We start from the raw sequence: 26109 nt of genomic DNA on the forward strand, positions 1-26109 counted from the left end.
CTGAGTTCTATTTAATGTAAATTGAAGCTGGAATAAAATGTTGGACATGAACAGTAAGGGTGCATTTAAGCGAGCTACTCGCTGTAAACACCAGTATACTCCTGAGTGCTCGAACGACTGGAGTACGACCCGAGGGTCTCTTGCTAGAGGGGGTGTATACCCCTGTACCCGAGTGTAATGCGCACACATCCTACTTGTGTTAACAGGAGTAGCCGTGTGAACGCACCCTTCAATAAACTGCTTAAGTTCAGAATGTTTGGTCAACTTGAGTTGAAAGCAAGCCATTTAAGTTTCAAACTTGTGTCTTATTTTGTAAAGTGTGACTTGTGACTTTGTAGTACAAAGGACTCATTGAACCAGGATACTGTAGGTTTTACAGGTGATATAAAAACAAGCTTCTATTTTCTCTTGGTTTGTTTGACCTTTAACCTTTTGACAGCGTTGAGGTGACAGCAGCCATGACTAACTATCAATCACTGATGGACTCAGCGATTCATGACATCAAAGCTTTCTGTAATGAGCAGACATGGCTAATGGAGATCCATCAATTTACATTGAGTTGGAAGCCTGAATCTGTCCAAGCCTGGAAACGAGCTCAAGCATATGCTGTGGAGGTAATTATTGACTGACCTTAAGATTAAATTTCTCGTTTAGTTCTTCATAGAAAGTAGGAGTGTCCTTGAAATTATTTGAAGATTTACTGTAGTTTCTGTCAAATAGGTGTATAGTTTCAGCGTCACACAAACTTTGCAGTATATTCCTAGTTTTCCTAAGAATTGGTATTATCGACGAAAATCTTGGTGGCCCTTAAGTTTTCTAAGTATCTACAAATAGGTATGCTTTCTTACATTTGTATTGGAGGCAAACATAAACAATTACCAAGTCTGTTCTTTTTTGTTTCCCGCATTGGTTATGCAGAAAGATCTTTATTAGAAATTTACTGAAGCTGCTTTTTATTCATACAAGTTAATGTTATTTCTCCAGACAAAATTGGGTCAAATCAGAGACTGGAGTGAAAAGGTTCGCAACGTTGACAGAACCTTCAGGACTAGTAACGGCCTCTTCCTAGTAGACTGCAGTGCCATTCAGGAGGACCTGGTTCCGGCCTTGACTGCAGCATTCAGAGACCTGCTGAACTTTGTTGCCAGCGAGGCAAAGAAGTTCTCCATGGCATTCATCTCAGAGGTCAAGATGGTTGTAGAGGTAAGATCAGAATAAAAGAAAATCCTCAAGAAAGGGAAAATGCTTCTATGAGGAGTTGATTGTAGTTTGCTGTGGTCTTGAAAGTAAATGCTGCGGTGTATGTAATTACTTATGGACGGCCATCGAGGCAAAAAAGACAACATGACTAAATAAAAACAACATAGATTCAAAACATGAATAAATAAAATGAAACAAAGAATAAAAAGAATGATATAAAAATAAAACAAAACAGGTAAACACCAATTAAGAACAACAAATAAAAATAAAAAACACGGAAAAAAATAAAATAAAGAATAAATAAATAAAATGAGAAAAGTAGAAATATAAAAACTTAATATAAATCCAAAAGAAAATATAAATATATATGTATGTAATTACGTAATTGGCTGGTGAAAATTGGTAGTCAAATACAGTGGAACACTGTCATAACAAGGTCTTGAGACAGTACAAATGGACCTGTTGGATTATCAAAGAAGAACAAAGACGTGGGACCTAAGATGTTCTTTTGTATTATAAATGCTCTTCTTATCCTTGTTCGACTGTATGCTACAGGACCTGCAGCAGTGTTTCAATACTCAGTGATATGTTTATTCCTCAGGGAATGAAGAACAAAGACACAGACATAGCTGTCTTTGCCAATTATGCTCAGCAGTATAGCACATACAAAGTCAAGATGCCAGACCTACAGAAGGAGGTCGAGTACATCAAGTCGCTCTTTGAGGTACATGTATTAAAGATAACGCTGTCTGTATCTCTGGAAAAATAGCAGTAGAGAGTTTGTCTGGACAATTTAGAAGTTCACTGGAAGACCATTTTAAGAATTTAAAGTGTTATATGCTGGGATAATCGGACTCGCTCTCTTACACTTGATTTCTGACCTTGTAGGTGATTCGTCTGAGTTACCGATCCCTGACGACCGATGAGGAGAAATGCGAGGAGAAGGTTTGGCAGAGCTGGGAGGCCTTCCTGCTACAACTTCAAGATGCTGCTGAGTTTGTCAACACTCAGACACCCATCCAGATGAGCTACTTGGAGGATACTTATGAGGTATGAGTCATTTGAGTGGTGAGCCACGAAACCTGTCATTATTCTTGTGTCTCTGACTCACACGACTTTTGACGAGCAAGTTACTGTTTGACACCATAATTCCATCGACGAGTAACTATTTCAAAATATATAGACGTGTGTTGGTGTAGCTCAGCTCATATTTTATATGTCTTTCATCAGAAACTGAACTCGGAAGCAGTGCGTATTTCAAGTACAGCAACCAGTGGAGACTACCTAGACCCTTCCAAGAACCCTACTCATCTCCTTCCACCCCTCAAAGCAGTAAGCTCACCTGTTTGCTAGCACATTCCTCTTGCTCATTGCAAGCTTTGAATAGCCTCTGACTGGATAGGTTGGGACTTGTGATCAAAGTCCAGACTTGCCATCGATGGGAGTGTGTTTGAGACTGTGGAGACCTTATGAATGATATACTGGAGGGCTGCACCTAGGCTAGATTGAGCTCATGTCAAATTCTGGAATGAGCCTCATTTTGCCAGTCTTGATCAGATATTAGACTGCCTCCTGACTGAATATAGATTTGCTAATGACAACTCTACTTTGGTTTCTGTAGCTGATAGAGGAGTTCAACAAAGTTCAGACTGGCATGGTGCAATGCAGTCACTACCGAGAGAAGATCATGGGTCAGAAATTTGAGACATCACAGCTTGGTGTCATGCTAGCTAGGATGAAGGTCAGGCTGACTCTCTGGAGCTATGTCGAGGTGTCAACTTATAACATCAAGGATTGGAAACAGCAGCTCTTCAGGAAGGTAGGAAAAGGAGATCAGGACCCCCATTTCAGAGCACAGCTTAGCATACGATTTCTTGCTAACAGAAGCTCCACGTATTTCATGGAGACCATAAGCAGTAAGCACATCCAAAGGCTTGCTAACCTTGGAGGAAAAACGTGCTTAAACTTTGGGATGTAACAGTAGAAATCTCTGTGCACCTGCAACCATTAGCAAAACCACACCAACCACCGGCCATGAAATAGTGCTTAAGGTTTAATAGCCAATGTTTCTGCTGAAGTTAGCATGATATTCTGCTAACTGTTAAGCAGCTCCGTGAAATTGGTCCCAGCAAGATGCTTGGCTATCCCAGCTTCTGTCCTGTGATCTTTGAGATTAAAGTCAGTAGCACCTCTGGCAACCCGATGCTGATACACATTAGCCTTTCTATTCCCCTTAGATGAATGTGAGCAAGGCACTGGACAAGGTGACTGAGTGGCAGCAAGCAGCTGGACAGTTGAAACAGCAGCTACCACCAGGAGATCAAGTCTTGGCTCATTGGTACCGTCTGCTATCAGACTTCAAGCAGGATCTGCCACTACTCAAAAAGTTGTCCAGTAATGCTCTCAAGGTGAGTTAACCAGTCACTGGAGTTGCTGAAGACCAACAGTTCAATCAGCTTCACTAGGGTCTTTCTCAGTGCTTGACTCAAGAGACAAAATCAGTTTGAGTTGGTACCTTTGAAGACAATGTTTGACTGTTGCGTGTAAACTTGGACTTATTGAGATTTCTGATCTTGACCTTCCAGCCTCGCCATTGGAAAGCTCTGTTTGTCAGTCTAGGTCAAGTCTATGAACCTTCCCACTTCTACACCGTCCAAGAGCTACTGTCCTTCAACTTGAGTGAGCATAGCCTACAGATTAATACCATCTGTAATGGAGCAGCTGGTGAGTTTGCCTTGGAGCAATCCTTGATCAAGCTGAGAAGATTGTGGGAAGACAAGGAATTCAAGCTGGCCAAGCATATCCCAGTTATCAAGGCCAAGAAAGGTAAGATTGTAGTGCTATCAAATAAATAATGCGGGTGAAAAACTGCTCGTTGAAGAAACATATTTTGGCCGATTTATCTGTGTTGATGTGGCTCATTTTTGTTTATTTTAACAGTTGTTGATGGTAAAGCCAAGAAAGGAAACAAGGGTCTGTCTAAAGATATTCCCGTCAGACAATCAGTGGCAGCAGCCATGCCAGCAATCACCAACATACCAGATATGTTCATACTGATTGGAGAGGCGGAGCTGAAATATATGCTGGAGGTGGGTACAGCAACAGTTAGGTGGGATTGTGAGAGGGGTGAATGAAGTGTCATTCAGGGTGGATTTGTGACTGAAGGAAAAAATGGACCATACTCACAAAATGGCCTTCTCATCTCATAACTTGTTTACGTTCCAGTGGTGCCCCCGAGGACTTGAGGGAGGGAGGTCTACCCCTGAGGTTTTCAATTTTTTTACTTAATTTTTTTTAAGTACTAGCTGTGATATAACCGTACATACCAGTCCTCTTTGGTGCCAGAGGTTGGGGGCGTGAGCATCATGGAGATCATTGGGGGAGGGGGAATTCCCATCTGAGCCACTCCCCCTGTGACAAATCCTGAGTGCCCGCCGCTGTTTTGTTTCTTTAGTTTAGGAATAATTTCTGTTCGGCCCATTTAATCTTGGCAGTATCAGAACGAGTTCAGAAACTTACAGGCTGGTGTCTGCTACATTTAATCATTATTTCATACTCAGGACAATCTGGTGACACTACAATGCATGCTGGTCTCACCCCACTTGGCTGACCTACGAACTGAGGCAGAGGTCTGGTGCTCAACCCTCAGACGTGTACAAGAGATATTAGACCTGTGGACTGCTTGCCAGACTAAGGTCAGGGCTCAACTGAAATAATAAACTCAGGCTGTGTCCGAAATGGGCTTCCAGAACTACGGCTAGGTCTGTTGTCTGCACATCTCCACGTATGCCAATGGAGCAAAGACCTAGACCTAGCTCTAGACAACAGATTCGGTTGCAGCCTTTAATGCAAAAGCTGCAACAGCAGAAAGTAATCATTATTACTCCAACAGTGTGTATTACATTCATAGTGTATTTGTTTTCATGACGAAACTTTTCCTTGACTGTAAGACGATCTGGACTAGGGTTGAACTGTTTAGTTGTGGTTCATTGTCTATCAACAGTGGCTGTACCTTAGCCGTGTCTTTGGGGATGAGAACTTGAGACAGGAGTGTCAGAATTTGGCCAATTTGTTTGAAGGTGTGGATATGAAATATCAGGTAAGGTTCAGGTGGATCTTAGCACATCTCTGCTGCTATAAAAATGAATACCCTTGGATCACTCTTTAAATTAAGGGTCCAATTTTTCTATCTGACATATGATTTTGTAAGTGCAGAACACCTGTAATTTCCAAGAGTGATGAATTAATGTAAATTACCTGCCAAACAAATCGAAATAGTTTGAAATCAATTTCAGTGATATTTCCATGCCAAATTACACAGGTCAGGTGTAACCGGGACACAAAAATGTCACACTTTTGGACCCTGAATTTATGACCCAAATGTATAAGTTCATTATGAGTTCAAATTCCACATATAAATAAATACTTCCAAATAGAGTCCAAGCTTGTAGTAGGATGTTACTTTTGTTTTCAGGAAATCATGAAAGCTGTTGTTGCAGATCCCAAGGTGTTGTCCATTTTGGAGAAACTCAAAAGTCAGAAAGGTCACCGTGAGTTGCAGGGAGATACACTACGAGAGCTGTTGTCATCGCTGATTGTCAAACAGGCAAGTTACCATTGTAGGCAGTGCTGTAGTCAAGCCCATAACAAGTCCCTCCACAAGACCAGTTGGAAGTAACAGGTTGAGCAATGACAAAGGAATGCTTTCGTTGCAGTTGATTTGAGTAGCATATGACTTGGCCTATCAGACCAAATGACTTGTGATGGAGTAACAGACACTTGCAGGATGGAGTCAACTGCATCACTGATCATGGGGGAAATTGAAAATGCCATACACTTTGAAAAGCAAAGATACCCCGTTGGGGACCATGGTCAGGTAGATTTTTAAGTGGGGCACACTGTAGAAAACAAGATGCAGACTTGTCTGCTAAAAAAAGTCGCTGTCGGCTTGATAGGCAAATTGTTGTTGTTTTAAAAAGCATGCACCATACACTCCAGCTTTCTGTATGTACAGAGAAATTTGGGTTTTACAGTTTGGGTTGGCATCAGTGTGTCAGGTTTCACTGAGGTTGGAAGACAGGATTTCATAAAGGATTTTACAGGAACTGCTCAGACATTGCTCTAGTGATGAAGCATTATACCGCCCTCGGTAGAGCATGCGTAGATGTAATGATACACGATGGCGTGTTCATTTTCTATGGGACACAAACATTTTTGGAGAAACATCATTACTTTGCCAAATTTGTTCAACACAGGAAGAGATCCTGAAGGGCCTGACATCACTCTTAGACCACGCCCGTGCCGCCTCACCACGCCTCTTCTTCCTGAGTGACGAGGAGCTTATTGATATGCTGTCCATGACCAGAGACAAACGTCGTTGGGTGCCGCTGGTCAGACAGCTCTTCCCAGGAGTTCAGAATCTCGACTTTGCTTTGCCAGTGGCCAGCAAGGAGGAAACAGACATGATGCAAACATCATTTGACTTGCAACTTCATGGTGAGTTCCATCTCTCCAGCTCCAGAAAAGATTGCTCAGATAATAAGCAGCCCTTGTATTCTGTCTTTGGGTGTAGTTTGCTTGGGTACTTACTTACAAACCAGTTCTGTCTTTATCTTGTATGTCATATTAAAAAAATGAAGATTATTTTATTTTCTTATTTAGCTCACAGGCTCCAGGTAGTTGCCATAGAGGGCGCTCTTGGAGAAGATGTTGCCCTGGCCACGCCCCTCAGCCCTAAACTAGAGCCAGCACAGTGGGTGGCCGGACTGGAGACTACTATGAAGAACACCCTTGGAGCACAGCTGTTGGCTTGTTTGGAGACTAGGCTGAGAGGAGGTAGGTCTGCAAAAATTCCTGTTTCTAAAAGCATATCTGCCCCGAGCTAAAGTGCACCCCCAATCGGTGAAAGAAAGACATGTGGTTACGAGTGGGTTCTTGCACGCGTTCTACGTGTACACAAAGACCATACATGCCGCAATACATTAATTATGCGTACTCAGCGTGCTCTGTGTCAAACACGCATGTACTTGCGCACCTCACGATGCGCCTTTGCGGTGAGTAAAAAAAAAAACCATGCCCTCTTTTGTTCTGCTTGGAGCAGATTGGGATCTAGTTCCGTGATGCTTAAAGGTTGCTGACTTTCTGCACTTTAATCCGATATGCTGTGTCTTTTTTTATCAGATCGTACTGCGCCAGACAAAATCCTTGCTGAGCTGTGCCTCTTGGAGAGAGAAGCACCTTCTGCTGATTGTGAAGAGGCAGTGCTGAAGAGCGCCGTCAAGCGTAGCTTCAGCCATTGGTTATTGCGTTTTCCTATACAATGTGTGCTGGTTACAGAAGCCATCCTGTGGTCCCAAGATGTCAGACGTGTGTTGAAGGATGGAACTAGGGAGAAGCTGAAGATTTTAAGGTAGGAAAAACTTACCAAATGACCAAAACAAACTGCTGGGTGTAAGTTGCTTGATTGTCATTTTTGGTTTTAGAAAAATCCAAACTGCCTTTTAACTGCAGAACCGTTTTACATTTGTGGTATAATTTGGGAAGTAGTACAGTGGTATATGGCATGTTAGCAAGTTCCCCTCTCTTTCCATTCCAAGGGAACGATATCAGAGTCGTCTGGATCAGTACGTAGCCATTCTTAGGGATAATTGCAGCCGATATCTGTCTTCTGAGACCAGGACCAGACTTCATATGTTGTTAGGATCACTGGTCAGTGAAGGACTTCACCAACGTGACATTATGCAAAGTAAGTTAAGGCTCGGTCATTGCTTTTGAGATTATATCATAGTACTGGATTCTGCCACTATGAGTATACTCATTGGAAATGAAAGACTGTTGTAATATGAATTGAATACACTGGCATCACTGAAGAGCATAACAAATACGCTGCTGGCGGTGTGGACGACATGCATCTGTATAATGCTCATGGTCACATAGACACCTGAAAGGTACCTATTAGATATGTGCGCATGTGTACAATGCTTGACAAATGGGAATGCCCTGTGAAAAGCATGCTGTGGCAGTCAATGTGTTACATAGTTTTTAGTGTCACAGTAGAACCAGCAAATGAACACATTACATGTTCGCTTTGATCTGTACAGAATTAGTTTTTCTCTGTGTGACTGTGATTTGGGGTCACTATCTACACTATTGCCCTTGTCTGCAGTCAATATTCCTATGTTGTTGCCCTTCTGTAGCCTTGATGTCACTGCCCGAGCCTTCCTTGAATAGCTTTGACTGGCAGAAGACATTACACTATGTTATGGAGAGCAGACCAATACTGCAAGTACAGAATGAGACGGCAGATGACATGGAAGAGCAAATATATGGTAAGAATGTATCCTGAGCTGATGTCAGTTATTGAAGGAGCAAAGAGACTGGAAATGGATTTTGAATGTCGCTGCATTGCTGTCATAATCCATACTTTTCAGATGTGTAATGAGATGTTACCTGGTTGACAATCAGACGTGTTCACTATATTATTTCTGAGTTCTTCTTACATTTATTACTTGTAATAGGCCATGATCACTTAACCAAATCTTAGGACCAAGTTATGTAAGTAAATTTTAATTTTCCCCTATTTTTGTTTAGAGCCTGATACCCTGCCTACATCTCAGCCCCAGCCATTCAAATCCATCACAGGTAGAATCTTTGGACCCTGTACAGTCCACCAGCTAGGAGCCTCATTTGCATATGATTATGAATATCTGGGTCAGGACGCCCCATTGGTCAGTACACCATTAAGTGACAGGTGTCAGCTGGCCATGACAACTGCATTGAGGAGTTTTCAGTGTGGGATGGTGATAGGACCAGAACAGACAGGAAAGACAGAGACAGTCAGAGATCTGGCTAAGGTATGTCACAGGGTTCAGTGGGAGGGGGAAATTAACAGCTTTGCATTTTAAAATTATCTCTTGAGTAAGAGTCTCTCCAGAACGTTAATCTCCAAAACGACTCATTCGCAAACCGGCTGTGGTTAATTCTTTTTCTATTCTTATTTGCAAAGGTCATGGGTCGTCACCTGGTGACCGTTAACTGTGCTGAAGATACCAACATGAATGCACTGACTAGGCTCTTGAGTGGTATGGTGCTTGCAGGAAGCTGGGTGATGTACACCAATCTGAATCACATGACAGAAGGTAGGCTGCTTAAAAATCCATAATTACATCTGTTGTAACTGCTGGAACCAAGACACCATACTAAGGGGTCTAAGTTTACTTCCATTTCCTGCTCAGGTCTGATGTCAGTGTTTGGCCAGAAGTTAGATCATCTGTGTCAAGCCATCAGGATTCTCCGGTCATCAACAGACAACCAATATGGCAGCAGAGGCTTTTCGCGTCTGGTGAGAGTTAACTACAAGATTAGCCACACTACATTCAAGCAGGGAATTTAGGTTCACACCATTCAATTATTAGTTGCAACCTAAGGTTTTGAGATGACAGAAATATTTTCAGAAGAGGACCTGATCCATGGATGATCTTTTGAAGTCTCTAGGAAACTTTCGGATGTTTCACAGGGAGCAAACTCAGAAATTTTCACCATTTTGATGATGGAAAGGCAAGGGATGGTTGAATGTATGATTGATGCCAAGTTATAACAAAATCGATGAAAGTAGTTATTTGACTTTTTATGTGAAAGGAGGGAGAAATATCCAATTGTTACATTTTCTTGACTTTGCTCTTGCAGCCCAGACAGCGTAGAAAATCTCTGGGAACACTCCACTCTTCATGTCCCGAGGAGCAGCCAGAAACACCAAGAAGACGGGCCTCCCATCATCACAAGAAGGTAAGACAAACTCAGTCAACTAATGGAACTGGAAAAGTTTTCCTTGTTACCCATTCTAACCTAGACACTTGAAATCTCTGAAACCATCTTCTCTCCACCATTTGTCCATTTCACTTCAACTTGCTAAGCCTAACCAGAAGCCTACATCTTAAGTTTGACATCAAACCTCTTTTATCTTTGTCCTCTCTCAAGGATTCTAGAGCAAGGAGCTTCCACATCTCCCAGGATACTGTTAATAAACCAATACCTCATCATATTCCTAACCTACCACAGCGTAGACATTCCATCGGTATGCCATCAGGGATATCTAGTAAGGATTACTATACTGAACAGTGTCAACCAATTCCACTCTTCCCAGAATTCCACAATCAAGGTAAGTCTTTGGCTGTATCAGAGACGGCATTAAATACCAGGCTGGAAAGAAACATAGCTTGGCAGCGATAGATTGCCACTTTGGGTTTCCGTGAAGTAGTATTCCTTATATCTTTCCCACAAACCAAAAATGCAGTCTCACATCCAGGCAGTGTCAGGCTGAATCACAGTCAGCCTTTCAAGATGTCACATTTTGGTTTCAGAGATGCACTTCCCCTGATATGTATTCATTTCTTTTACTAGCCACCTCAAGCAACCAGGCAGACCCCCTAGACATACCCAGCCTATCCTCACAATGGACCTACAAATCCTCCATCTTGGGCCATGTCAAGTTTGACGGTGCTCTCATGGCAGTTAGCAGTAACTTTGGATGCTTTGCTACGCTAAATACGACTAGCTCAGTCACCAGTAAAATGCCTGATACACTCAGGGTGAGTATCTTAACCTTTGCTGTCAATTTGAAATATGGATAATTAAAATGTTTGTTTAGATCTTTCTTTAAAAAAAGTTGACATTTTTTGCAGTGCAGTGGTTTTTGTTTCGAATTTCTGTCTCTACAAAGGTCTTTCAGCTCTAGTGGCTTCAGATGAATCAAGAGAAATGGAAAGAAAACCCAAGGCATACTGCAAATAAAGCAAATGTTCAAAATAAGTTACATTCTTATTTCATTTTCTGCAGTCATTAATGCGTCCTGTCGCCATGATCAAACCAGACTTACGACTGATACTGGAAAGCGCCCTCTATTGCCGAGGATTTCTCACAGCAGATACTCTGGCATCCAAGTTGTCCACGTTTTCTGATCTTCTCCATACACAGGTTTGACGTTGACAATTTCCTGACTCTTTTGCAAGTTACCCGCTGGAAAGTAGGAGGGTAATGCATGTCAGTGCACCAAGAGGAACCAGAAGTAATCTCATTCCAGTATTTTGGTTATTCCCTGTATGAATAGACGACATGTGATCAATGTTCAGCATATCAGAATGAAGAATCTGCTAGGGGTGTTTATTACCCATATTTATAGTGGCAAGAAATTCTGAGAGTGTTATTATTTCTTACTCCACCAGTTTCCTGAACGTTCAGAATGTGTGTTTGGCCTTCGTGCCATGCAAGCTGCTATCAACATTGCTTTAGGGAAACTCTACTCCAAGCGACAGGTGTATCAGCTGTCAGGCAGGTCCACACGCAACAGCAGCATTCTCAATCAGGACCCAGCTACAGACAGTAAGATAAATAGGATTTCAGTACATTCTTAAAAACCTAACCTTTGACTGTCCACCCTGAGTTGAAGTGGACCCTCACTGCTGAAAGACAGATGGGTATGAAGGTTTCCAATCGGGTTCTTGTAAGCATTCGACATGCACATGAAGACCATAAAATTCCAGAATAAATTGTTTGCGCGTATTCAGCATGCTCCGCGTCAAACATGTGTATGTCAAACCTGCGTACCTATGCAGTGAGTTGGTAGCAAAAGAGTGTCAATTACAAACATGCCCTCTTTTGTTCCCGCTCAGAGCGGATAGCCGGGAATTGCCGGACTCACGAATGCTCTCTTTAAACAACTCTTAAATGCCCCTTTCATCTCATTTTGCCATAGGTGATTCCTTGGATCCACCAGATGTCATTGGCCTGGAGCAAGATGAGGAACATCGGGAGGAGGTAGCTCTAGTCTACGCCATCCAGCACCTCCTCCTGCCACGCCTTCATAGCCCTGACCACACCCGTATTGTTAGGAACCTTCTACGTAGCGTGTTCCCCTGGGGTGGGATGGGTAGACCTAGCACTGGTAGCCAAGAACATGATCCGGTGCTAGTGGATGCAGTACAGTGTCAATTTGTAGCGGATAGATTGCAGGCAACACCACAGCACGTCTCCAAGGTAGGAGATAGGAATTAGTCTGGGATAACTTTGAAGATGACCAGAGCACACTGGTCGAAGCGTCGAGTACACACCGGTTCTTATCAGAACTACACCTCTTCCAAAAGAGATCCATCCACATTGTGTCACTACAAGCCTCTCCTTAACTTTGGAGTAGTCAGTGCTTTCTTGCCATTGATGCTCATTTCGGTGACCATAAATCATAATTTCACTCTGTAGTCTCGTCTTTTTGGGGTGTAGGTCTTGGAGTTGTATGACAGTCTGAAGCAGAGGTCAGGGGTCATTCTTATCGGTCCATCAGGGAGTGGGAAGACAGTTTGTCGAGAGACACTGGAACGAGTGTTGAATATGCTGCATTCCAGCCCTGCAGCCAAGGATGAAGGCGGCAATGGCACTTCTAAGAAAGTATCTATTGTGGTGAGTCATGGATTGAGATTGTCAGAGTTGCATAGCTTCAAGTGGTGTTGATGAGTTGACTTACAAGTAAAGGCTTGTTTGAAAGGCACAAGTCAAATCTGCCATCTGTGTGGTTTCTTTTTCATAGTCCTTCTCAAGTGATACATCAGAGCCCAGACGGTCATCTGCCTTGGATAAGATCAGACGGACAGCGAATGTCCTGGCCAAAGTCAATCGGTCTTGGATGGAAGTTGCCAGTCAAGGACTAGAGAAGACTGTCTATCCAGCTGTAGATGCTAGCGTCATCTTTCCTGATGCCTTGTCAGTAGAAGAGGTAGGTTGAGAAAAATGATGGTAATGGCAGAATTTCAGAAATGTTTATAGTGAAGCGGTTAAACCTCAGGCATATATGCCACTCATGCCAATAATATTTCTGTTTTTAAAGAAAAGCTGTCTTTAATTATTCCTTTATCTTGAACTCATTGTCATCAGCTCTTGGGTAAGTATGACTTATCTGCCCACTCTTGGCGGGATGGCATCTTGACACGTCTCCTCCGTGACACCTCAACGTCCGCCTCTGCCGCTGAGGCCCTAGTCTCCGCCCAGACAGAGAAGAAGAACAAAGCTCTCTTGAACCCACCTAGTGTCATCCAACGCTGGTTGGTCCTGGACGGTGCTCTGAACCCAGATTGGACAGAGAGTATTGGGTCGTTGCTAAAGGGAGACTTTAGGAAGATGAACTTAGCACATGGCCAACAGATACCTATGCCTGGTGAGTTCTTTTTTTTAGACTCAAGAAAAATTTAAATTGTTTTGTGTATCTTGAAAGTTGTTGACCATCATTTTGCGGGCACACTAGAGTATCAAAGTGTGACGTCATTGTGAGCCAGAAAGTGTTGTACAAACGAATGGAGTATGCGCAGGTGTTGGTTCACGCGCTGGTTCTTGCACATAATTGTGCACGTGATGTATACTTCAATAGTCCATAATACGTGTGATAAATGGCCATCTGCACTTTTTGGATTTCTGAATTTTGCTTCTTTCTATTTATATTCAGCTTCTTGTTCAGTCCTGTTTGAGACGACAGATCTCTCCTCTGCTTCTCCTGCCCTGATATCTCGCTGTGGTATCATTTACTGTGGTAACGATGTTGTCCGTTGGAAGTCACTAGCAGAATCCTGGCTTGGAAGTGCCAAGTCACACTGGGAAGTCACTAACACCAGGTAAACAAGCAAATCTATTAACTTTGGTTCATTTGTCATGTTGAAGCACAAATTTGTCTCGTGTAAATTAGGTTTTTTGTGTGATTTGGTTGGTGATATGAAGCCATAGCTGTATTCTCTCAGATCAATCTCTTTTGCTTATTGTTTCTGAGGTGTACAACATGGTCATTCCTGGTTGTACACCATATTGGGGTTTTTCTGATGAGTGTCCCCTATAGGGTGGACTACTTGTCTAAATTTGTTCATTTTTGTCAGTATTTATTCTTACATGTCCTGTATTTTGAGACTTATTTTATAAAAGTCACTACTACATAAATCACTACGTCTTGTCATCTGGTGCATATTTCCAAGGATCCTTTACTGCTCGTTGTTCATTTCTAAGAAATATTTTTACCCTGCAAATTATAAATTTTTAAACATATAGCGGTAATGTCATTTTCAGCTTTGTTGGCTGACTTTAACGCCTTGAAGATTGTTAACATCATTTGTTTCGTGACAGTGTAACCCAGCTTTTGCTAACTGTTGTCCTGCTTTAACCGGCTATGTTGTAATTTTGTTGTAATTTGACGTGCTTTTCCAATGTTTTTTCCCTCTTATGTGTTTGTACTCAGTGGCACTAACGTCTGCAGATTGTTTGAACCTTGGCTTTGGTATAATACTCACGGGAAAATTAACAAACAGCGGTGGGTGTTGGTCTGTGCTTGATAGATTGATAATATTCCATGCTTATGCTAGCATTGTCATAAAAAAAAAGACTTGTGCTGTCTACATTAAGCTTTTCATTCATTTTGATGTAACAAGGCTTCAAAATATTAGCTGCCATATCGATGTGATGACTGAGGGAATTGTTTGCATTGCCTTTGGATAAAGCGTCATGTGGTGTGTAAAATGTTCAGCCTGACCAAGGCCATAGCAGTGGTGTGGTATTTGTTACATACAGCTACAACATTTTTCACATTTCATGTCTGTTCTGTATTGTGTGTGCTCGCTTCATTGTCATTTTGTGTTCTGCTCTGATTGGCTACAACTCATTTCTTGTCTCAACAACCAGTTGTCCCACCATTCAACCAATTGTCCAATCATTCAACCAGTTGTCCAACCATTCAACCAGTTGTCCAACCATTCAACCAGTTGTCCAACCATTCAACCAATTGTCCAACCATTCAACCACTTGACCCATGCACTCGCGACCATCCTCACATTTATTCCAATTTTACACCTTGTATGATGTACGTTGTCGGGTATGTTTTTTGTGGCATTAGAGCCCCTGAACATCAGCTGCTGTTTAGGATCATCTCAAAATTTAGACCTTGTAAATTTCCCGAAGAGAATTGCACATTCCTCTTGAGAGAAAAGGGTTTCCAACTGACCATTCATGAGTCCACTGAGAAGGCACATATCACTAATCCAAGAACAGAAGTGGTATCCCAAGGCTTGCTATAAAACACAGCATGTTACTCTCACTTTTCACCAGTTGCCATGGTTACTCTTGATTCATGGATGCAGGATTTGAGTGAGGGATTTCTTATTGCCACTTTCTTCTGCCAGTGTTTGTTCTTAATGCTGACCTCTGTCTTGCTTCTTTCACCTCAGCCTTCAGATGCTGACCACCCTCATCGATGAAACCCTAGGCCCCACCATCAACTTCCTTTCTCGCCGCTGCCAGCCAGCTCTCTCTGCAGACCTTCCTGCATCTGCCGTTGCTAAGCAACGCATCGTCAGTGGTATCCATGAGGTCTCCTCATTCCTTCGCATCCTGTCAGCACTGTGCGACAAATTTCTCCTCCAGGAAGAAGAGGGGTCTGATAGCAGCAGCCCAATTTCAGGTAAGAATTTGTCTGTAAAGTTGATGTTCTGAACCACTGAGATTGCCGTCTCCCGATATGCTCATATTTTGGAGATTCACACTTTAATAATATTAGAAGTTGTTCATGTACATTCTGAAGCCCTGTATCTTATGTTCTGTTAACAGATGGTAGACCTACCCCATCACCCACCCTCAACCAATCAGCAACAGCCATGGGTCACACCAGAGACGTCTCAGGACAACCTAACCCTACCACCTTGCTCCTGTCCATGTTTGCCTTCAGTTACATCTGGGGGTTTGGTGGCCACCTGCATCACAGGTCAGTCCATGGATGTCAGGATGGCTTTGATAGGTGTTTGTAGCACTAGCTGCTAATGAGTTTATGCATAGTTGCTCTTTCAGCAATGAAGACTTAAACGTCTTGAAATCAGGCACTATATTGGTCTACATTCTGTTGTGTGAATGTTAGTTTGAAATAAGCTCAGCAGACTTCAACATTTGTATCATGGGTGTCAGCAACTTTTTTTTAGGAGAGGGGCAAACCACTTTTTTCAAGGGAAAAAAATGTCCAGAGGAAAGGGCAAAGCGCTAATCAGCTGAGAGAAATAATGGAAACAATTAATGGCTGTATGGGGTCGGTTTCAGGTTTTCAAGCAAATTGGTTACTTTGCATCCCTTTATATCTCTGTTTGTCATTTCTTTCACTTTTTCCCCACTTTTCCTTTAATTTTTTTCATGGGTCGGGGAGCGGACACCCCCTTACCCCCTCACAGCATCCAGGGTTTGTAGACAAGGAGTGACTTTTTGCATGTGTAAAGCGGCATGTGCCTTTCATCTAAGATATAGAAATGCCTTTGTTTGCCTCCTGTACACGTATTAAGCAAAGAAGTAACCTTGAACATTGGCCGTGCCGACCTTTTGTCAATGTTTCTTCAATGTAATCATTTTGTAACAGATATGCAGGAGCTTTTGACCAGTTTGCACGAGAGATCCTCTCAAGGGCTAGCTTTGATATCCATCTACCAGTAGAGGGCAGTGTTTATGACTACTGCATCGACCCTCATCACGGTGTGTTGGTTCCCTGGGGAGATAGGACTCAGGAAAAAGCTAAGACGCTACCCTCTGGCTACACCATCATCCCTGAGGTCAGGCCAGTCAAATCTTGCTGCATTTGAATGGCTCATTATTTCGTAATACTTCTCTTCCATTTTGGCATTTTGCAAGTTCCATCACCCAACTGCCACCCTCCAAAATCCTGAATGAAAAATATGTTGTTGAGTTTACTAGGTTGCTATGACACGCTGTTTATTGGTCCTCAGGTGGAGAGATATTTCAACATCATAGACCTTCTTGTCAGCTCTAACTTTCCAGTTCTTCTGACTGGTCCACCTGGTGTTGGCAAGACAGCACTTATGCAGGTAGGAGGATATTTAGATAAAGAATCACTTGTCTGTACCTACAGATGGATGTAACCACAAATGATTATAACTTTCATTAAATTCACCCTCTGTCTTGTTTCCAGAACCTGGTACATCCCAAGCATTATTTCCTCAAGACCAATCTCTCTCCTGGCTTCAGCTGTCAATCGTTTGAAGATGCCATCATCAGTAAGCTCCGCCCACGTAGCATTGCCATGGCTGCTGTTGCTACGGGCGGTCGGCAACAGAAATCCAGTTCCAGCCACCTCTTTTTTCTGGATGATTTGAATTGTGCCAGGATGGATAACAAGACAGGTTATTATCTTGTCATTATCTTGAATTTTCTGCTCGCTGTCATCAATCCATTTTCAACCCAATTGCCCGAGTAGTATTTCTTGTTTTTGGACATGAATTTGTCCCTTTGAAAACAAATAATCTTATATTTTCTGATTCTTGTGAAATAATTTTTTTAAAAATTTCCTCAGGTTGTCTGCCTTGCAATGATGTCCTCCGTCAACTCATGATCCATCGTGGAGTCTATGACAGACAGCGTCTTTTCTTCCAGGCTTTAGAGGATGCCAATTTCTTAGCAGCCTGTTCCCCACCAGGCACCCGAGGAATTGGTAGTGGGACAGCATGTCATCCGCTATCCCCACGCCTAGCTCGTCTGTTCTGTGTTCTGTCCTTCTTCCCCTTGGGGTCAGGGGCGATGGATGCTCTGCATAGACCTAACCTGCAAGGATGGTTGGAGGAGTTTCCAGCATACTCACTGGCTCATCACCCTGAGATGGCACAGGTAAGACTAGTAGACAAAGGATTCATCTGCATACATCTTCTGTCACTTACATCAGTTACGTACGTCTTATGGTGGACAAGTTGGCTATGATTCAAAACCCTTTTTCACCTCCAGTTAAAAACGCAATGTGTTCAAGGGTTGTGCATTATCACCGTCAAGTACTGATTAAGAAGTACATGTAATAAAATTGTGTGATCAGAATTGCTTATCTCATTGATATCGCAACTCTCTAGGAGTTTTAATTGCCTATTTTGAGTATACATGTTTTAATCTAATATGTGTACACATGAGATATCTGTCCATATGTCCTTCCTAACACTACTTACATTTCACCCTCAGGATTCAGAGATTGGACATATCTGAGACTGGAAGTACTATCATTTTAAGCAAACTTTTTATAAATCTGGACTTCTTCTTGTTTCCAACTTTGACCCTTTTACTTTCTCTTTCCTTCCAGGCCTTGCTGGTTGCTACACAAGACCTTCACTCAGCCATCAAGTCCAGACTGGTTCCCACTCCTGTCAACCCTCACTACACATTCTCCCTACACGATGTCAACCGGGTAGTCCAGGGACTATACCTTATGTCACCTCACACCCGAGGCAGGCCTCGTCATGGTAACCGAAGAGGGGGTGGGGCACGCCCCCAAGCGGCAGGTATGCATGGATTCTTTTTAACATTACTTTCAGTCTTGATTTTTTTTTTCAGCATAAATTTTATGCATTTACAGTCAGAGGATTTGAACATTACAACACGCTAAGCTGGCACTGACTTTAGGGAGAAAATATAAAATAGAAAAAGATCACCACTCACCCTTCCTTGTGATAGTAATTCAGTGTTTAATTCACGTTGCATGCAGTACAATAATGATACATATATGTATACAATATTGAGTCGTTTTTTGCTTGGTCAGAGAGCTACAAAGTCAAGTTCATGCAATACGAACATTAGATTTGTTTGTTTGGGTGTTTTTATATTTATAATCAATGAACAGTGTCCAACTTACTGAATTCTAAAGTTGGTCATGGAATCTTGCTGAAATGGATTAGGCTGTCAGGGTTCGATATACGGGGTACATAAACACTGTCTTGGATGATTCGTTCATGCATGTCATGGTACAATGTACGTACATGTAGAGAGGGTTATGTGTGCCACATGCATTCCTTGCTTTGATTGTCCAATATTGTGACATTTAACATTGTTTTTACAAAGGGTCATTTGAGCTATTCGTGTATTGTATTGACAGAAATACCGGTAGATAACTGTGTTGTTGGTAAACCTGTTCGTGTGGTAATGGTCCACATTCAAATTATCAGTTTCTGAGATTTCTTAAACAGATGGTATTTTTCAAAGCAGATTTTGTAAACACTACCAAGTGACTTTGTATATTGCCGTGCTGCAAAGTGCTTACATGCCACACTCTGGTACATAGCATTAAGGATCAACATTTATAGAAATGTAAATGGTCATAATAAAACATTTAATATCATTGATTAGAAGATGTGTTCATGAACATGACCATTCCCACTGGTGTACAATGTACTGACATCAAGTTTTTATACAATTTTGTTTGGTCACCTTATAAAGGTTACGAGTACATGTACACCCCCCCACCATAGCTCACTGGCCACCTGCTTCACCTCTTTTTTCCTACTCTATCCCCAGCATTAAAACCTGGTACAGTGGGACCGTGTTCACAGAATGAGTTCGAACATCCAATTTTCTGTATTATGTTTGTATTTGACGAGTATCAGAAAATTACTTGTACACATACGAGTAAACCCCCCCCCCAAAATGGAAGTTATCGAAATGAAAACTCTACATGTACATCTACTTGAATATATCCTGGGATTACATCAAGGGCCCTTCAAGATTGGCTATCCAAAGCCTGCTTGTGGGGCGCATACTTTTGGGACTTTGTTTCATTTCACATTGTCACAGTGTCAATGCACTGATGCTTGATAGCACACACAGGGAACACACACATGGTATGACCTACATGTACATGGGCCCCTGTCAAAGTGTCCTTGTGGACTTCTATCCTGGAGGCAAAATGGTGCTGGTACCTAGGAATGCAGTATACACCAACTTGCATTCAAATTAACATTTGAACTCTTTAACGAGTAGAGTGCATTCTAATCTACTAGTTCATTTTTTGTCCATTGTGGCTATTACATTATCTACATGCACCTGTATGAGACGAAATACAAAAATAATGAACATTAGTTTTGTCATGGAGGAAGTTTTATACAAGCTAGATCCAACTTGGAAAAAATAAATAGTGCTTACAGCAGATTTCATGATATACACATACATACTAGCCCTGAAATTCATAAATATGTACAGACATGCCACTCAGACTATGAAATTCATGCTATGTACATGTAAATGATCAATACAGTTGCCTTGTTAATCAGTAATATTTCTTGATGATATATTAATTTGTCCCTTTTTACACCGTTTTTCCTTTTTTCTTTTTAAGCACGGATATAAAGGCTTTACAAACGCACACTCAATTCCCTCATACAAAAGAAAATCAAAAATTCCACGATGTCACAAATTTATTCACTGTGCAATGTCTGATGAAGCACATACGTGTACAAAGCTGGCACAGTGTCTGTGGTGTACGTGGCCCACACTCAACAGACTGTGTTAATCTCACCCACTGCACACAATGGTACTGTCAGATGTCGCCTGACACTGGCAATAATCCGACCACCCAGGGCCCCGACACGGACCATTAATTTCCTGGCCATATTTATGCTTCATAGTTTTACTGCATACAACTTACATGTACTGTGGTATTGTCTGCTTTGCATGCATTCTGTGTACATGTACATGTACGTACAGTAGGCGTATAGATTTATACATGTACTGTACTGGCATACATGGGGGGCTGTCTGAGTGATTGATGACTGTTTTTGCTGGCACAATCATAAGTCACCTTCCAATCTCTCGCTGCTTTTTTTCTGATTTTTAAATTTTTTTAAAATTATCCCCTCTGGAGATACAGACTTCACACATCAATTACATGTATTACAAAGTTTAATGCACTTCAAAACCTCTTTGGTCTTTGGAAGAGCGGTTATTTCTCTCGCTTTTGCACATGCTTTACAGAATATTTAACATAGAAATTATTTCCTTTTATTTTTCTTTCACTTCTTTTGAAAACTGATCAATAGAACAATCTAGTACTGAGTAGTACACTGTTACTGACAATACAAGGAACCATACTACTACATTTAACATAAATACAATTATTTCTTGGAACGCTGTAAACCGTACATATTGTTTACAAAATGATTGAAGCACGTCCAGGATGAGGAACTTTCAGATATTTCTTATTACTTTGCTGTTCAATTTACCATTGGCTCTTTTACTGCCAACTCACTACATTGTGATTCACAAGATGAGGCATCAAGATTCCTTATCTGAAGCTGTATTTTCTGAGACAGTTTCCCTTGTGATCAACCTTGATGAAGCAGCCATCTGTCGTGATTGCCATGGCTTCTTGGAATCCAACAATTCCGTGCACTTCCACTGATCGGACAATGTCACTAGATCGGTGGGTGAAGACATGTACAACCTGTGCCAATCTCTCATCATGAACCAGGAGGTAACCGTCCTTGGTGACACAAACGGAGCCTGGATGCATAAGGCTGTCCCGGTCACCAAATTGTTTCAAGTACTTACCATCCTGGTTGACACGGACCACACACTGGTTGCCCTTGTCGCTGATGTACATGTTGTTGAACTTGTCCACGCACAGACTAATGGGGAAGTTGAGCTGGCCTCTACCACATCCCTGGCTGCCAATCCTCTGGATCTGGAAACCCTTCTCATCAAACATGAAGACGCAGCACTCCACGCAGTCCAGGAGTAGTGTGTCTCCACGCGAGTTGACAGCAATACTAGTGATGTTCTTGACTTCGTTGGCCTGGAAGCGGCGTACAAACTTTCCATCTGTGCTGTAGGTTGAGACACACTTGCGATTCAAGAAGAACAGCGTCAGTTTGTCCTCCAGGTCAATGGTCAACAAGGCGTAGTTCTTGTAAGAGACATTGAATGTATCCAAGAACATTCCATCACCATCTAGTTTCACAATTTCTTGGTTCTTGAAGGTATCTGCAAGGTAAATATTTCCCTTGGAACAAATGGCAATACCAGACACATCCTCAAGAAGAATCTCCTCATCCTTAGAGATGCATTCAAAGACTTTGTGCACAGAGACGACAAGGCAGGGACCTCGCAGAGGTGTGCCATCAAGGGAGATAATCAGATAATGATCTCCAACGATTCTTGGAAGGAACTTGATCTCATAGGAACCATCATCTACAAATTGTTCCTCTGTTTCTGTTTCGTAGGTCATCGGATCCCTTAAGCAGATATCAATGTTCATTTCTTTGGGGATGGGTTCTGGATTACCTTTGCCGTCAGTTGCATGCAAGCGAATCACACAGTCCTCACTGACAATGCCAGGTTGGATATCAGTGTGCAACTCCAAGACAAGAATTCTGATTGGTTCATTATGCATCGGTTCCTTGGACACGGATATCAGCATTTCGTGGTACCCTGCCGTAGTTGGGGAGTACACGATGTGATAGCTTCCATCCATGTTGTCTTGCAGGTCACAGGTCATTGGGCTCCCCTCTGGAGATTTGAGCTCTGCTTGCACAAGGGCACCGCCCTGTGTACTTTTTTCCCCATCAAGGTTTACCGTTGCAAGGCCCACTTTGCACTCCTGGTCCACAAAAGCAGGGTACACTTTCAGTTCAGTCTGGAAAGGGGCGATTTTGTTGGTGTAGATCTTTCCAAGTTCTCGTAGGCTGAGCTGGTACTGCATCTCAGCTGCATTGTGCTGGTAACGGAATTCAATCAGACTGTTTGCAACTGGCTTGGAGTGGAAGATTCGATTGTTAATCTCAGTCAGGGTCGGTTTCAGCTTCTGCCATGCTCGAGCAGTCTCAACAGGGTTACGATTTAGAATGGCTGTCTCTGTGAACTCCCCTGTAGCCATGATGGCAGCCAGTGTTGTCTCGGCAGCATCCTTCTGCTCCTTCAAGGCGGATGCCATCTTATCATGTACGGTCCAAGTTGCCTTAATCAAGTCCTCCTCACGCTTGTCCAAGTCACGCCGCCTCTCAGCAAAGAAGTCACGAATGTCCTTGTCAGTCATCTTCGCATTGGCTGTCAGCTTCCCCATCTCTGTGATGATATTCCCAAGGAGTGTCTCAAGAGGCTTCTGTTGCATGAGACACTTACCCATCAGGTGACCCAGCTCACGCCGCTGATCATCAATCACAGACCCCAGATCTACCAGCCGGTGTCCGTTGTCAATGTGGGATAGATTGGAGCACACCTGACAGACGGCTACGTTGCATTTCTCACAGAATAGAGTCAGTGCCTGGCGGTTGTGGATTGAACAGAACAGGCGACGTCGCTGAAGCTGTGCTTCCTGATCATCAGTCAGATCTGTAAGGACATTGACGTGGTGGTCATGGAAGCCGTTGGCATATTGATGAGTAATCAAACACTCCCTGCATAGGTAGCGTACGCAGTTGGCACAGCAGACAAGTGCCCTCTCGTGCTTGTCACAGCCTTCACAGACAAAAGCGCCACCAAACTTACTGTCGGGGATCTCATCCATGGCCAAATACTCCCGTAGCTTCTTGACGTTGAAGTTGGTTGGGAAGGAAGACATGCCGCTGGACGGGATGCGAGTGGACACATGGCAGAGTGGACAGGGAAACTCTGTCCTGCCATTGACGAAGGATGACAAGCAGTGGATGCAGAGAGTATGGAGACAAGGTAGGCTCTTGGGAACCCTGGTCTGGTCATCATAGGGCTGTCGGCAACGAGGACAGGATAGAAACTTCTGACGGAATTGTTGGCGGGTGCTGTGCAGGGTTGAAGAGGTTGTCAATCCATTCTCCATGGCTGCTACTCTTGGCGATGCAGTGATCTCAATCCAAGATGATGTAATAACTAGAGTTCCTTGGGTTTATGGTTCTCAATCTGCATGGTGTTAACAAAAAAAAGAAAGAAAGGAAACCAAGTTCTGTAAAGGTGCATCTGACATGAATGTGAACCTCTATAATTCTGTACCATTGACAAATTTCACTTGTATACTTTCTGTCAGAATTACATGTACATGTATTAGTAATTTATTATTAACATTATTGACATTATTAATACATTCAATTTTTTGTGGCATTGCATCTAACAATATTGAAGTGCATATTGACACCTTCTCAGTCTCTAAAATGCTTTACCATTACAATCTAAAAATTCAACTACAATTTTTTTTCCTTTTTAAACAATGTCCCACTGCAAGGCTGATATGAGTAGAGTTACACGGTACACTATACATGTACATTGTATATCAGATGTCTAAATGATCAACTAATCAATAATTGGTCTCATTTTTTATTGTTTGCTCCCACGTAGTCATCACAGATGGTAGGGCCCCCTACTGTCAAGTATTAACACAACAAGCTACTTCACCAAACCAATGCAGCTGACACTCATTGGACGCATCCATTTTTCTAGAGTGAAAACGTTTCTATCACTGTTCATGTACCCTTCATCATTGGTGATCTTCTTTCATAGAATGTAGTCTGTGGTGATTAATGCAAGATTTTAACCAAATTGAACTAAAAAATAGCAAGATGCGGATTCACTTTTTAAAAACTTCCTTTACGAGTTTGGTGTTAATTTTTATTATTAATCAAAATGAAAGCTTGACTTTTGGCTACACAGAATGAGCGTAACTCCCTAGGGTGTAATATTTAAATTGGAAGGTTCAGGACTGTAAGGGTTAATAAAATTACATGTAATTTTAAAATGAAAATGAAAGTCCAATTAATCAGAGTTCCATTTTAATTCAGTTAATATCTGTCGCTAGAAGGCCAGTAAACCATGAAGTGTCACGGCTGTAACTGGTGAGGCTGGCATTTGTAACAAAATATTTGCATGGTTTGACTCACACAGGTGTGACAGAATAACAGGCAGATAACTCCCATAACTCCCATAACCTTGGGAAGAATTCCATATTACATGTACATGTATATACACGGACACCAGTAATTATTCCCAACAGTTACTTACATGTATTAGCCATCAGAAAGCAAAAAGTTCAATTTAGGAGGGAAAATACCAAGTCGTTTAGTGAGAAAACACGCAGAATTTGTCAGATCAGTCTCATACATGTAGGGTTTGTGCACAGGGTGTCAAGTGGCATCCATACATGTATACAGAATTCTTTCCACTAATCTTAATGTGTATTGGTGCTCTTGCATATAGAGCAAATAATTTCTCAAGTTATCCTAAGCCACTCACAGTAGGCAGAATAAACACCATCAGTTTCACTTCCATTTCCAGTACACTCAGGTAATCCAATACCATTTTGGTTATGAAGAGTCCTGACCAAGGAATTCAAGTTGATTGAGCAGTGGTTTCCCTTACCATTGCTGTTTTCCGTCCTGGTCCCAGATCAACCATGACAACTCAGTCACAGGAATCACCAGTCTGTTTTATCCCCCAGCAAGCCCTACATGCACCATCACTATCTCAGGACACAATTCAGGAAATTTCCAAGTAACGCAATCCCCAACTGGGTTCTTCCTCAATCCTACACTGGAGTGGTGGAGCTGTCTGGTTGTGTGGCGCACCATAAGTGATCCTTGATCTTCACTCATGCATACACAATGATAAAGCCTGGATTGCATTAGACTTGTTCAAGTCAATATGGATGCTGATTACATTAAACCTTCAAACCTAGGAAAAGTGTTGGTGAAGGGAAACTCCTAAATTGGGAACATGTGGTACTGGTAACAGGGTTTGAAAATTAAAAGAAAAGCCTGTTGGGACTGTGAGTGAACTCTTAATCAGTTGTTATTCAAATGCTGAAGGACTGGATCAAGTCTATGTGTAAATACTGTGTACATCTACTGTACATGTGCATATTACAGTATATGTGTGCACAACTATTCATGCCTAAAGTACAGTAGGGTGAGGCGGAGGGGTCAGGCATTCACTTCCTATGCAAGTGTGTGTGCATTCTTACTGAACATCCATTGTAGGTTTCCATGGTTCCACACAATCAACTTCAGATGCCTGTTGCACCATGGTTGCACAGACCACCAAATCATTTGCCAGTCAAAGTCTGATATTTTATTGACAGGTGGAATAACATGAGGTTAGTAAACTTCAGATGCTGTAGTTTGACCTGTTGTCACT

The 26109-nt window shown here is 42.2% G+C and overlaps 2 protein-coding genes across 8 annotated transcripts in view; one reads left to right on the forward strand and one right to left on the reverse strand.

Moving 5' to 3' along the window:
- LOC110973526 (dynein heavy chain domain-containing protein 1-like) overlaps nucleotides 1-26109 on the forward strand; it is a 56170-nt gene that overhangs the window by 9378 nt on the left and 20683 nt on the right. For 5 of the 6 annotated variants that reach the window (XM_087147930.1, XM_087147931.1, XM_087147933.1 and 2 more), the window contains exons 18-55: nucleotides 440-614; nucleotides 985-1203; nucleotides 1802-1924; nucleotides 2089-2250; nucleotides 2431-2532; nucleotides 2822-3019; nucleotides 3438-3608; nucleotides 3786-4026; nucleotides 4141-4289; nucleotides 4761-4895; nucleotides 5204-5299; nucleotides 5675-5810; nucleotides 6460-6696; nucleotides 6862-7035; nucleotides 7381-7609; nucleotides 7797-7945; nucleotides 8397-8528; nucleotides 8791-9053; nucleotides 9206-9338; nucleotides 9435-9541; nucleotides 9886-9984; nucleotides 10177-10357; nucleotides 10600-10787; nucleotides 11035-11172; nucleotides 11421-11577; nucleotides 11951-12231; nucleotides 12472-12648; nucleotides 12776-12961; nucleotides 13120-13399; nucleotides 13685-13850; nucleotides 14462-14533; nucleotides 15444-15676; nucleotides 15823-15976; nucleotides 16613-16802; nucleotides 16977-17075; nucleotides 17180-17390; nucleotides 17561-17871; nucleotides 18329-18527. In XM_087147930.1, coding sequence (XP_087004056.1) covers nucleotides 440-614; nucleotides 985-1203; nucleotides 1802-1924; nucleotides 2089-2250; nucleotides 2431-2532; nucleotides 2822-3019; nucleotides 3438-3608; nucleotides 3786-4026; nucleotides 4141-4289; nucleotides 4761-4895; nucleotides 5204-5299; nucleotides 5675-5810; nucleotides 6460-6696; nucleotides 6862-7035; nucleotides 7381-7609; nucleotides 7797-7945; nucleotides 8397-8528; nucleotides 8791-9053; nucleotides 9206-9338; nucleotides 9435-9541; nucleotides 9886-9984; nucleotides 10177-10357; nucleotides 10600-10787; nucleotides 11035-11172; nucleotides 11421-11577; nucleotides 11951-12231; nucleotides 12472-12648; nucleotides 12776-12961; nucleotides 13120-13399; nucleotides 13685-13850; nucleotides 14462-14533; nucleotides 15444-15676; nucleotides 15823-15976; nucleotides 16613-16802; nucleotides 16977-17075; nucleotides 17180-17390; nucleotides 17561-17871; nucleotides 18329-18527 — 6653 coding nt within the window. The remainder of the gene's footprint in view (nucleotides 1-439; nucleotides 615-984; nucleotides 1204-1801; nucleotides 1925-2088; nucleotides 2251-2430; nucleotides 2533-2821; nucleotides 3020-3437; nucleotides 3609-3785; nucleotides 4027-4140; nucleotides 4290-4760; nucleotides 4896-5203; nucleotides 5300-5674; nucleotides 5811-6459; nucleotides 6697-6861; nucleotides 7036-7380; nucleotides 7610-7796; nucleotides 7946-8396; nucleotides 8529-8790; nucleotides 9054-9205; nucleotides 9339-9434; nucleotides 9542-9885; nucleotides 9985-10176; nucleotides 10358-10599; nucleotides 10788-11034; nucleotides 11173-11420; nucleotides 11578-11950; nucleotides 12232-12471; nucleotides 12649-12775; nucleotides 12962-13119; nucleotides 13400-13684; nucleotides 13851-14461; nucleotides 14534-15443; nucleotides 15677-15822; nucleotides 15977-16612; nucleotides 16803-16976; nucleotides 17076-17179; nucleotides 17391-17560; nucleotides 17872-18328; nucleotides 18528-26109) is intronic. The other variant, XM_087147932.1, reaches the window with a different exon arrangement.
- LOC110973374 (E3 ubiquitin-protein ligase TRIM45-like) lies at nucleotides 18687-25563 on the reverse strand. Of its 2 annotated transcripts, none has more exons than XM_022224161.2 (2): nucleotides 25336-25563; nucleotides 18687-23886 (listed from the first exon to the last, which is right to left on the reverse strand). In XM_022224161.2, exon 2 carries the CDS (start codon nucleotides 23804-23806, stop codon nucleotides 21299-21301), a length of 2508 nt encoding a protein of 835 aa, XP_022079853.2. In that variant the 5' UTR covers nucleotides 23807-23886; nucleotides 25336-25563; the 3' UTR covers nucleotides 18687-21298. The 2 variants fall into 2 exon arrangements, with proteins under 2 accessions (XP_022079853.2, XP_087004063.1); XM_087147937.1 differs by having other exon boundaries at nucleotides 25210-25350.

The sequence above is a fragment of the Acanthaster planci genome, linkage group LG17 (assembly GCF_054643075.1).
Source record: "Acanthaster planci isolate LZ-2023a linkage group LG17, COTS_SCS, whole genome shotgun sequence".
Taxonomy (NCBI): Eukaryota; Metazoa; Echinodermata; class Asteroidea; order Valvatida; family Acanthasteridae; genus Acanthaster; species Acanthaster planci.

Bases quoted from the DNA above. Each gene is read 5' to 3' on its own strand.
- LOC110973374 (XM_022224161.2), bottom strand. From the start codon at position 23,806: ATGGAGAATGGATTGACAACCTCTTCAACCCTGCACAGCACCCGCCAA.